Source organism: Halichoerus grypus, chromosome 4 (assembly GCF_964656455.1).
Source record: "Halichoerus grypus chromosome 4, mHalGry1.hap1.1, whole genome shotgun sequence".
Taxonomy (NCBI): Eukaryota; Metazoa; Chordata; class Mammalia; order Carnivora; family Phocidae; genus Halichoerus; species Halichoerus grypus.
The window spans coordinates 79911681-79924045 of NC_135715.1; the positions used below are offsets into that span (position 1 = coordinate 79911681).

Genomic DNA, 12365 nt, shown 5'->3' on the forward strand with positions numbered 1-12365 from the left:
ATTTCATAAGGTGGCAAGAAACACATATATTAGGTATCCTTCACTGTCCTTTCCTTCCATATTTCACTAATTTGCATGATGAAGAGTTCCTTCAATTTACAATGAATCATGGGAATTTCTCATTTATAGTTGCAGCTAAGAAACGTAAATTTACAGAAGGTTGACAGTGGTTTGTTTGCTCTAAAATTCATACTGGGTATTCATTCCCATTATACATTTCTACTTAAAATTTGAAAAAATACTTTGTCTCAAAGGAATACTAAATACTTACCAACTGAAGATAGAAATCGGCAGGACTATTTATATGACAAACCATAACTGAAAGATCTGTCATTTCTTTAGGCAAAATAGGTGGGTGATAGTATAAAGTCATATTCTTTTCAGAGTGGCTTCTTGGTGATTGCGACCTAAACCTGATTAAAAGCACAATCAAAAGCATAAGCATGCCATTTTCTTAAATTCTTTCTTCTCTCAGCAGCTTGGTCTGAAGAAAGGACTTACTGATTTATCTACCAAGGGTATTCCCTTTTCAATTTCTTTTCTAATACATTTCTTGGTATTGTCTCCAATTATCAAACCAGGTTAAATAAGATGTCAAGTCTCAAAAATCAGTAATTGACCTTCGAATTTGTGTTGGGACATTTTTGAGCCAGGCCTGTATCTTCTACTCAAAGTCTCTCTCCTTTCAGGAATTGACAACCATGGACTATGGTAGCACTCAGTAAGGCCACCTGAGGGGTCTGTGTGACTCCATCCAGCTCTAATACTACTTTTATTTTTCCACAATGAGACCTACTTGGGTCACTTCTAGAGTCATCTCATCACTCAGGACAAAAAGTATCTTTCACTATCTCTATCGTTAGTCATCTTACTTTGTTTATCAGTGATGGGGGTGGAAGAAGAAACTTTATTCTAGATTCATATATTAAATACAGAATGGTGATCATGAACTTATTCCAAAGGTTAGAAAATTTAAGTCAGGAACTGTTAAACTATAATTCTTACAACCCTAGTGGAGGTGTTTGTGAAGTTATGAAGAGTCTAAAAAATGTTCAGTATCTACAAATAGTTTTTTTTGAGTTACCTTAATTTCTCTATTTTCTTAAATTATCTGAATGCAGTTTTCAGACAACTGTACTTAGAAAACTCTGGTAGCAATATTTTTAACCTCTTAGATTACATTCACTTTAGAGTCAGTCCATAGTTTTTAAAGGTAAACTGTTATTCCAATTTAGAACTATAATCTCAAAAGTATTTGTTTTAATAAGTTACCTACCTTGCTAACTCCATAAAAACTAATGCATCTCTAAGAGACACAGGCATATCACTGCTTATTTTATTTGTTGGTGGTTTCTGCAGATCTACAATTAGCACACCATCTTCTTCTCTAAAAACTTTCATTAAAACAGCCTTGTTATTTACCATTTTCAAAAATTCTACTTTAGCTTCTTCTCCCCAGCCTTCATCCTGTGGAAAAAATGAAATTCCAATGTACTTAGTAATTACAATTAGCTCTAATGGTACAATACTCTGGATTTAGGTTTTATTTTATTTATTTTACAACCAAAGTCTGCAAACTTGAGCAAAGGGACTCAACCACATATACTAAACAATAGCTAGGCCCAGAAGCCCAAGGTCAGTGTTTATGTATGTACAATATATGAATTTTTTTTTTAAATTGTGTATGTTTTTAATACCCTTTTTAAAAATTTTTTTTATTGTTATGTTAATCCCCATACATCATTAGTTTTAGATATAGTGTTCCATGATTCATTGTTTGTATATGAATTTTTTTTTTAGTGAGTTCTACGACCAATGTGGGGTTTGAACTCATGACCTCGAGATCAAGAGTCACATGCTCTATGAACTGAGCCAGCCAGGTGCCCCAAGATCTTTGATTTTTATTAACAGTCTCAAAGTGTCCATTAAGCTGTTGTATTTTAGAATTTAGTTTCACTTCTGAATATTAATATGAAGATTATAAATATTCTAAAATAAAATATATGATTTTTCCACTTAAATAACACAAATTCAAAAGGTAATTTTGAGGTGCCTGGGTGGTTCGGTTGGTTAAACATCTGCCTTCGGCTCAGGTCATGATCCCAGGGTCCTGGGATCAAGCCCCACATTGGGCTCCCTGCTTGGCAAAGAGTCTGCTTCTCCCTCTTCCTCTCCCCTCCCCGTCCCCGCTTGTGCTTTCTCTCTCTCTCAAATAAAGAAAAAAAAAAGGTAATTTCGAAAGTGTAATGGAAGCCATGTGATGCAATCAAGATATTTATAATCATCATTGGTTAACTTAGTTTCCATTTAACTAGGAATATATGAGGTATATGCTACTTAAATAATAAGGAAAAATATTCACCCATTAAAAAAACTTTTAAGTTGATCTTTGAACTTTTAACTTCCCATACCTAAAATACATTTCAAGGGTTAAAACTACACATTCCTGGTGTTAAGTTCTTTATATATTTTGAATATTAACCCTTTATCAGATATATCATTTGTAACTATCTTCTCCCATTCAGTAGGTTGCCTTTTTGTTTTGTTGATGATTTCCTTCATTGTGCAGAAGTTTTTTATTTTGGTGTAGTCCCAAATATGTTATTTTTGCTTTTATTTCCTTTACCTGAGGAGACATATCTAGAAAAATATTGCTAAGGCCGATGTCAAAGAGATTACTATGTTTTATCTAGGACTTTTATGGTTTCAGGTCTCACATTTAGAAATTTAATTTTGTTTCTTTTTGTGCATGGTATAAGAAAGTGGTCCAGTTACATTCTTCTGCAATGCAGCTGTCCGGTTTTCCCAGCACCATTTATTGAAGAGATGGTCTTTTCCCCATTGTATCTCCACTGTCATAGATTAATTGATCATATAAGCATGGCTTTATTTCTGGGCTCTCTATTCAGTTCCATTGATCTATAAGTCTATTTTTGTGCCAGTGCCATACTGGTTTTTTTTTATTACTTTGGTTTTGTAGTATATTTTGAAATCTGGAATTGTGATACCTCCAGCAGAGTTGGTGAATCACTATGTGGTATACCTGAAACTAATGTAACAGTGTGTGCCAACTATACTCAAATTTTTTAAAAGCTACATGTTTCTTAAAAACAAAAAATAAAACCTCTTTCTAAAGATTATAAAGTTTACTCAGAAAATGCAAAAAAGTATAAAAGACAAAATTTAAACCAATTTTACCATTTTGAGGAAAACACCAGTGTTAATACTTACGTTTCCTTTTACATTTTTTATTCATTTGCTCATTCTTTCAAATATCTGTTAAATGCCTATCATGTGCTAGGTCATCTGCTAAGCACTGGGAATACAATGATAGGCAAAGACACGGATTCCTTCTTTCAAAGCCTTCATAATATAACCATTTAATATATATTCTTACACATAATTCCTGTCTTGTAAGAGTTTTTAAGTCTTGCTGGGGAATGAATATAAATAAATAATACAAAGCAGAATGCAATATGGGCTACAACTAATGAATGAAGTGCCATGAAAACAGTGAAGAAATTTACAGAAATACACGCCATACTGTATTTTAAAATTTATTTTTCTCTCCATATGTGACTCAAATTTAGTGGTTTATTTGGACTCATTCCAAGGATATGTTTATTCATTCTTACATGTTTATTCAACTCAATTTCCCATTAAGAATGTTTCCAATTATGGACTGATAGTTTATTATGCAAAATGTATCTACCAAAAGAATTGGTGCCTTGAACCTATACTTTGCAATCTAACTGGCAATACATAGCTAAAATTGAGATATTTAGCCCCCGGAAGAAGAAATAATTTAACGCTCACTTACTGAATTCTGTGGAACAATGTCTTTCAATGAGCATGGCAGTGCTAATGGCTGGATTTCTTTCAGCAGCCCTTCAATATATGGTTCAGACTTCCTTAGAACTGGGCATAAGTCATTTAGTACTATATGCTGCTCAGCAGTGTGTTCTGATCTTGCTTGGGTATCACCAACTCTAAAAGAATTCAAGTAATATTTATTGAAAATAATACTTGAGACCCAAACTTGCTTTCCCCCATAAAACCTATGCATTTCTAAGGATACGCTCCTTAAGCTAAATCTTCTAGGAAGTTGTATTCTAATTCATGCTTTCTTACTACATAGATTTAATCCAGATTTTATAAGCACAGACACTACTTTTATCTATAGAATAAAATCTCAATTGCCTTTATCTGAATTGTCTTTCATATATCTATTCAAGTTTAGACTTAAAGGGGATAATGATGCCCCCAAACAGAAACCTATTTATTTATAAAGCTATGACCATTAAATAGTTAGTGACCATTCTATGTAGTTAATACTGGTCCTTATTATAGAAACATTTTCAGTTTTATTTTTATTATTTATTGTTATTTTTGTTTTATTTTCCTAGAAGACTGAGGGAAATAGTTTTGAGTACCTAGGGTTAGACACTATGCCACTTTAATGTGCATTAATTATAGAAATCAGATTTAAAATTCTACTCAATCATCCTGCAGCTAACTGTAATACTTTATTTAAAAGAAATATTTTTGTGCATCATTCCCTGTTTTGAAGCAACATAGAAAAGGACTTAAGTTTGGATACATCAAAAAGCTCCTTTTCCAAAACAACAAAACCCACTCCTTTTCCAAGCTCCTCATGTAGTAACACTGATAAATGATAATACTTGATTAATTTAGTAATTAGTAAAACAAATAATTGAGCAAAATAAAAAGTATATGCCTTAGAAGTAAAGAATGATAAATTACTCCTTTCTACTCCTTTCCAATTTCCTTTATTCTTTAGTATCTTACTCCCCTGATAACAAATGTTTCTAAACAGGCCAGGAACACGTAATAACTATAAAATATCATACCCTGCAACAATTAGGACTTCAGAATTTCCAAAATCTACCATGAATATTTGTATTAGTCCAACTTCATGGACTGAGAATTTGGTTGGACTACAAAGTTTTCTAATATTTTCACTTTCTATTGGAATTAATTCAGTGATAGTTCCTCGACACCACATTCCATTTTCAATACTGTTGACAAATATTCTTGCACCTAAATAATGAAGAAGACAAATCATTATTAGTGTTTATGGAGAAAAATACCTAATAAGCTCTAATTTATGAACATGTATATTAGTTCCACCACTAATAAGTTTTAATTCATTTATTTACTGATAACATAGTACATGTCAAGTGCTATGAAGGTAGTATATTGTGATAGTTCCTGTTATATAGCTAAATGGGGAGGTAAAAACAAAGTTACCAGTCTCTTATTGAGGACCTATATTTTATGAGCTGTAACAAAGATGAATGAGACTATCCTGCCATCAAGAAGCTCAAGAAAGGAAAAGATATAGGCAAGTAAATGACTGTACTTACAACAATAAAGACTTTCTACCCTATGCATACATACACATACATGTACAGATATATACATGCTGAAATTTATAAAATTCTTTGGTAGCATAAAGGAAGAAACGATTACCTTCTCTTGGTAAAGAGGAATCAAAGTAAAGAAACAATGAAAGGCAGTATGTGACATGCCAAAATTAAATTAATACACAGTGGAGTTCAGAGAAGGGGGAGATGAACCAAGGACCTAGCAGCAGAGAGATCAGATGAATTACAATAACCAGGAAAAAAAGGTCAAGGAAGAAAGAGGCCTGAATTTGAATGCCTACTATGAGCTCAGTGATGTTCTCAGTATTTTATGTTTGAATTTACTTACTCCACCCAATAACCTTCTGGAGATGGGGCTTCCATCATACAGGTAGGCAAAGAGGTACAAGGAGAATCCAGGTAATCTTAGAGCCCATTCTCTTAACAACTAAGCTACCTATCAGAGATAAATTGGTAGATCTGACCACTGATTATATACAGAAGGGTGCTGTATAAATATCCTCTGTATATGCAAATAAAAACAGGATAGCTGAGAGGCACATTAGGACAGCCTTTTAATTTTTAGTTCTATGAAAATGTTTATTTGGCCTAAAGATTGTCATCAACCTTTCTCTTATGTTGATATACCACATAAACAATAGTCTGAATTTTAAACTACATGCTATGAAACCATTCTTTTTTGCAATAGGTAAGATAAAAGCCTATTGAAGACATTTGTTCTTTATAATGAAGAGCACAGGTAGGAAAAGGGAACAAGAGGATATCCTCTTAAAGCATCATATCACAGTTCTCCCCCTTGTCACTTTCTCAAAATATAAATGAGTATTTAAGTCATGTAAATTTATTTACCTTGAAATAATAATTATCCTTAATTTAAAACAAAGGATGATTTTGTGGCTTTTTTAGAACATTTTCTGTATCTAAATTGAACCCTTTTGGGCATGTATCAAATTTTAAGAGAAATATTTGTAGCCATAAAAGTTTAATACTACACTTCTCTTTTCTTAGATATTCATAATTTCATGTTATCTAAAGTTTAAAATTATCATCAATTTTTGTCAGAAGTATATGATAATCTTAGTTTTTGGATATTCTGATATGCCACATAGATGAGCTGAGAGTTAATCACATTCTTAAAGAACTACTATATAACCTTAAACAGATAATATTTTTTGGTATTATGTATAGGCATTGATTGCTATTAACAGAGCAGTTTTCTCTGTTAATAAATCAAAAAAATCATAGCTTCACCTTATTATAGAGTAAAATCAAATTTAGTCAATGTGTTATAAGGAAAATATTTGCAATAAAAGCCTAAATTATGGCAAATTACACATACCCTTAGAATTAAGATAGGCTGATTAAGTTTACCAACTACCCTCTGAATGGCCCTAGGAAATAGACACCACTGTCCTCCTGCACCTAATTTAAGTGCTTAATGACATCCTCAACATTCACATGTGGACAGCAAGGGACTGTAGTTATACTACAAGGAATCATCTTACAGGCCAATTTTCCCTGGAGACAAGGGAGCAAACTACATAGCCTGTGAAGGGTTTTGTAATTTAAAAAATAACTACTTTCACTCCATAATAATAGTTTTTGTATATACCTCACTCAGCAGTCAATATTTAGCCAACTTACCTAAATAAAATGTTATATAATTATAAAACTTTTATGCCTGGAACACAAATCTATATTACAAAAGGTCTATGTGGATTGGCCAGATACTGTAATATTTAAATAAACTTAATATTTTAGCTTGGAGTAAGATTTCATTACCTAGTTCCAAAATGTCTGAAGGCTCAAGGTGTAAACTCTTATTGCAAAACTGATTCACCTTCTTTTCCAATACTGTTGCATCTTTAATTTGTGAATACTTCCGGATGTAAAAGTGGCAAGGATGTATTACATGGCTTACAAAAACTAGCTCAGGAGAACCTAGATAAGAATATTTAAACCACATTAATAAATCATAAGTTAGGAAAGAATTCAAAAAACTGCAATAATCCTCTAAAGAATATTAAGTGTCTTGTGGCACTGAAAACTCTAGAATACTTAGGCCCCACAAGAGTCCAAACCCAAAATAGTAACCAATAAGACAAATAGATCCCGCTTTCAACATTAAATTCTTTAGCAATCTGAACTGCAAATATTTTATTTTACTTGCCAAGTATGTTAAGTGGAATTGCAGTTCATCTGATAGTTAGATTCTAAAGTCATGATATACTGTAACTCTACTGCATTATAACAAAACATCAGAGTTTATTTATGAACATTCTGGAACTCAGAACTCTATTGATAATAAGTAGGTCTCTTGCATATCCCCAAAATCCTGTTTATACTATACCCAAAGAACCAAGAATAAGCTCATAGACACTCTGAATACAAATCTTATCTGGCTAGAGAAGTGTGAAAAAATGTCTGGGCAAAGCCAATATATTGAGCACCATTTAGGGGAAGATTTGTGTGTTTTGGTGGAGGTTGCAGGGGTGGTGAGGGTAGAATAAAAGAGAAAAATTTTTTGTATATAGCAGTAATGAAGCCAAGTGTAGCTACTGAAAAGATGTCCAGAATATAATGTTAAAAAAGGAATTAAAAGAACAGAACAGTGTGCATGGTATGCTTTGTTTCGTGTACAAAAACATAAAAATAATATATATATATTTGTATATGCATAAAGAAACTCTGGAAGAGAGGGAGGGACTGAATGAAATGGGACAGGTTAGGGAAAAATTTCACACTATTTTAATATATAATTTTTGAACAATGTAGATGTTTTATTTACTAAAAATGTTTAAAACACAAAGAATAGGAGGAGTGGAATTGGAGACAGTAAAGAGAGATGATAAAAATGAAACAAATGGATCATTTTAACTGTCCAATACAGACCACAAAGAATAATACCCATATTGAGGATGGGGTAAAGAGATAAATATGTGTAACTGGGGAAGCAGTTGAGAGAAGTGTTACAAATTTCAGAAATATTTTTGCCAGTAACAACTAAAACTTGTAACATTAAAAGGAAGAAGTTTTAGTTAACAGTAAATTTTATTCACTGCCTTCACACTACATTAGAGTTACTTTACACAGAGCAAACTCCATAACATCAAGTTCATAGTTGTTAAAGTACCTGCTTTTGATCCAAAAGGGAAAGACGATTTTTTCTGAAAAGGCTTTTTTGGATCTCTAGGTGTTTCCACAAGATAATCTGTGAAGCATGCTTCATCAAAATAGGAAATAAAGGCAATTGTACTAGTTTTATTAGGATGACAATGGCACACTATTGCTTAAAAAGCTGTACTTGAATTGGCAAAATACTGGAAATGGAAGACTCCTTTTTATCAGTAGATATAGTCATGATAGGTTTCTTAACTCACTGAGATATGAGCAATAATAATAGAATGGAAACAACCAAAAATGTGTTTTTGTTTTTTTTTTTGCTTTCAAAAGGTCATTCTGGAGAATCAGCCAATGAAACAGATTGGGAAGTGGTGGGCAGAACAGACCTAAAACAGAACTTGAAAATGGTCCTAAAGAAGACTGGTAGTATACTAACTACACAGTAGTAGTTAATGGGGAGAATACCAGCATTGTAAATCTAATCAAACTATTATGATACATTGAAATGTTACAATACAGATGCTATTATATTCATGTTAACTCATTTTATAACAGATTATCCCTCAAAAGAAGATTTAAGAGAACCTGTTCTTAAATTTAAGGACAAAACCATGAGATTGCTCTACAAATGTCTCTCTTATTTACTTGTATTTTTGTCTTTCATACAAGATTTATGTGTGCAACACCAAAAAGTCAAATATCTCAATTAAACCAAATATTAAATTTACATCTCAGAGGTTAGATTATTACACTAAAAATAAAAAATTATCCTAATTTTGGAAAATGTGAAAGTAGGGGCAAGGAATGAAGTGTTAACTCATAATGAGGTATAAGATAACAGCAATATGTTTCTGTTAAGTACAGGGACTAATTTTGTTTCTAATTACAGACATGATATATTGTTTCCTTGCTTTTGAATTTTCACTCACTTTCCATGTTTTCTTCAATAATTTCTTCAATTATCACATCAGGGTCAGATCCCATTTGAGGCAGAACAGCAATGGTTTTAGGGGATGGTGTTGCAACAACCTCTTTCTGTGGCTGGAAGTCTTTTGCTTCTAAATGTACATCACAGGCTTCCCGTTGCAAAGAAGGTGATGGGGTTTCATTAGTTGGAATAGACATGTCAACCTTTTTCTTTTCTCGAAATGGGTATGTATCATGACAAGAAAATTCCTTTTTATGATTATATTTCTTTTGAACATTCTGTCCCATTTCATTTTCTTGGGGATCACATCTGTTTAAAAAATAGATGGGTATTAAGGAGGGCACTTGTGATGACCACTGGGTACAGTATGTAAGCAATGAAGTACTAAATTCTACACCAGAAACCAATATTACACTGCAGGTTAACTAACTGGAATTTAAATAAAAATTTGGAGAAAAATAAAAAATAGATAGGCATATGGCTACTTTAAGTTTTTCATACATTTTTCTATCTACCTTCAAGCCATTTCCTTTCCACATGACAGTTAATACTGTGACACATATAAAGAGCTAAAGTTTTGTATAGGTGCCTCAGAAGTATTTTTTAAACAGCTTTATATTTTTTAAAGATTTATTTATTTATTTTAGAGAGAGAGAGAGAAAGCACGAGCAGGAGGGTCAGAGGGAGATGGACAGAGAATCTCAAGCAGACTCCATGCTGAGTGTGGAGCCCAACATGCGGCTCGATCTCAGAACCCTGAGATCATGACCTGAGCTGGAACCAAGAGTCGGATGCTCAACCGACTGCACCACCCAGGCACCCTAAATAGCTTTACTGATGTGTAATTTACATAGCATAAAATGCAATAATTTTTACTAAATTTACAGTTGTGCAGCCATCACTACAACCTAATTTTAGAGCATTTCCATTACCCAGAAATTTTTGCCCATTCCCAGCCCTAAGGCAAGCCTAAGGGTTTTAAAAGGTAACAAGAGGTATAATCAATGAGAAGCTGAAGAAAGAAATGATACAGTCATGTCACAATCTTCTAGTCCTAAAGAATAGTGGATATAGGTTTTCGAAAGAAATCATTTTGATCTGGCTTAGCTGTTTGATTTTAAATTATGTTACGATTATTTTTTAATTTACTGGCCTAAAAATAAAGTATAGGAAACAGTGAAGGGTATAATCCTGAGCAAATCATTAAAAACCTCCACCTGGCCTAAAAATCACCATTAGTCTGAATCCTTTGGGTATTATTCAATAGCCACAACCCGCAGTTGAACTTTTATGCAGTTTACTCCATTTTTTTTTTTTTATCTTCTTCACGTATCCACACAGATTTAGGCTATCAATCTACAAGTATAGAAGTTCTATCAAAGAAATGAGCTTGAGTCTCAAAAAGCTTGTCTTTTGGTTAACCCATTATGGATTTAACTTCATCACAGATCATTTAAGAAGCATTTTAGAAATAAGAACCAACAAAGCCAATTAGATTCAGCAATGACACATATTATCTGTCTCTTCTAAAAAAAGGTATGCTTTGAACATAAGTAAAATACATGTTGAATTCAAACACCTTCTGGGGATACATCTATGTACCCAAATTTGCAAACTAGACATTTCTTTTTATAACAATTTTCATTTGACCTGGGACATTTAACACTGTCAACCGACTCCAGTCTCATAAACTCCTCCTTTGACTTCCAGAACACCACTTTCTCCTGTTTGTTTTCCAACCTCTGCCTACTCCCTCTCAGTTTTGTTTTGCAGGTTACCATTTCTCGGTCTTAAAATTTAGTATTTTTCCAGGGTACTGTCCTTGACTTATGTCAATACCTGCTCTTACTGGGCAAACCCGTTGTTTAATTACCACCTGTAATAAGTAGAAGCAGATTGTAGTGATACATTCCCTTTAAACTAGGAAAAAATTTAATACTCTGAATTAACGTTAAAATCAAGACAAGATCAATGCAGAGTCTAAAAGAGACAGAATAGGTTTTGATATTAAAAATATTCGATAGTAATCATATTCAAGTTATGAAAATATCTAAAAGAATGTACTCATTGGGAAGGCTGATGGTTATCCATGGAAGCACAAAAGTCAAGTCACAAAGACAAACAGGGTACAGGGCTCCATATCTGGGGGAAAATGATTTGAGCCAAAGGACTGATACTCTAGTCCTCTGGCAAGGACTTTCCTCTGGTGGTAAGAAACGTACTAGGAATGTACTATCTAGGCCTAATGTTATTAAGCTATTTGATTAATCTTATTCCCTTTATTGCAAACAACACTGCAAACAGAGCAATTTCTTATAATTTGGCTTCTTAGGCCTGTTCGGATGCTTGTAGAGAATGCCAACACAAGTATTCCAGTCCACGTGGCAATTATATTTGTCCATAAGTTTATAACCTGGCATTCTGACTAAACTGGAATTCTGGCATTCAGTTTTGTAAACTTGGCTTGTAGGAGTTCACCTGGCTTATACCGCATCTGCTCATGTCTGTTCCTGACCTTTTAAGATTGTGGGCCAAACTCTGGTTAGTTACCTAAGGTAATGAATGTAGATGCTTCCTGGGGGATGATTTCCCCTGGAGACATACCACCTACAAGTAAATGAACTTACTTTCTTTTTGGGAGTTTCTAAACCATCTATATTCTGACTATTCCTACACACAGAATCAAGTTTTAGTACATATAGCTAACTGCTCTCTGTATATTTCTCCCCAGATATCTGGTAAACAACAATAACTCAACATGTCCACTATCCCTCCACTCCTAAATTTTCTCCTTGTATTCCCAATCTTGGTGAATAATACCACAATCCATCAACTTAACCACCAAAGCTAGACCTGTAAATCACTGAGGATGCTTCCCTTTTCCTCATTCATCATGTTCAAACAAT

The 12365-nt window shown here is 33.3% G+C and overlaps 1 protein-coding gene across 2 annotated transcripts in view; it reads right to left on the bottom strand.

Annotated features, from left to right (window-relative positions):
- Positions 1 to 12365, bottom strand: part of RNF17 (ring finger protein 17) — a 147017-nt gene that overhangs the window by 100889 nt on the left and 33763 nt on the right. For both annotated transcript variants that reach the window (XM_036097134.2, XM_078070617.1), the window contains exons 10-15: positions 9461 to 9768; positions 7191 to 7349; positions 4872 to 5061; positions 3821 to 3989; positions 1277 to 1467; positions 272 to 413 (exon numbers count right to left, since the gene is read on the bottom strand). In XM_036097134.2, the coding sequence (XP_035953027.2) occupies positions 272 to 413; positions 1277 to 1467; positions 3821 to 3989; positions 4872 to 5061; positions 7191 to 7349; positions 9461 to 9768 (1159 nt within the window). The remainder of the gene's footprint in view (positions 1 to 271; positions 414 to 1276; positions 1468 to 3820; positions 3990 to 4871; positions 5062 to 7190; positions 7350 to 9460; positions 9769 to 12365) is intronic.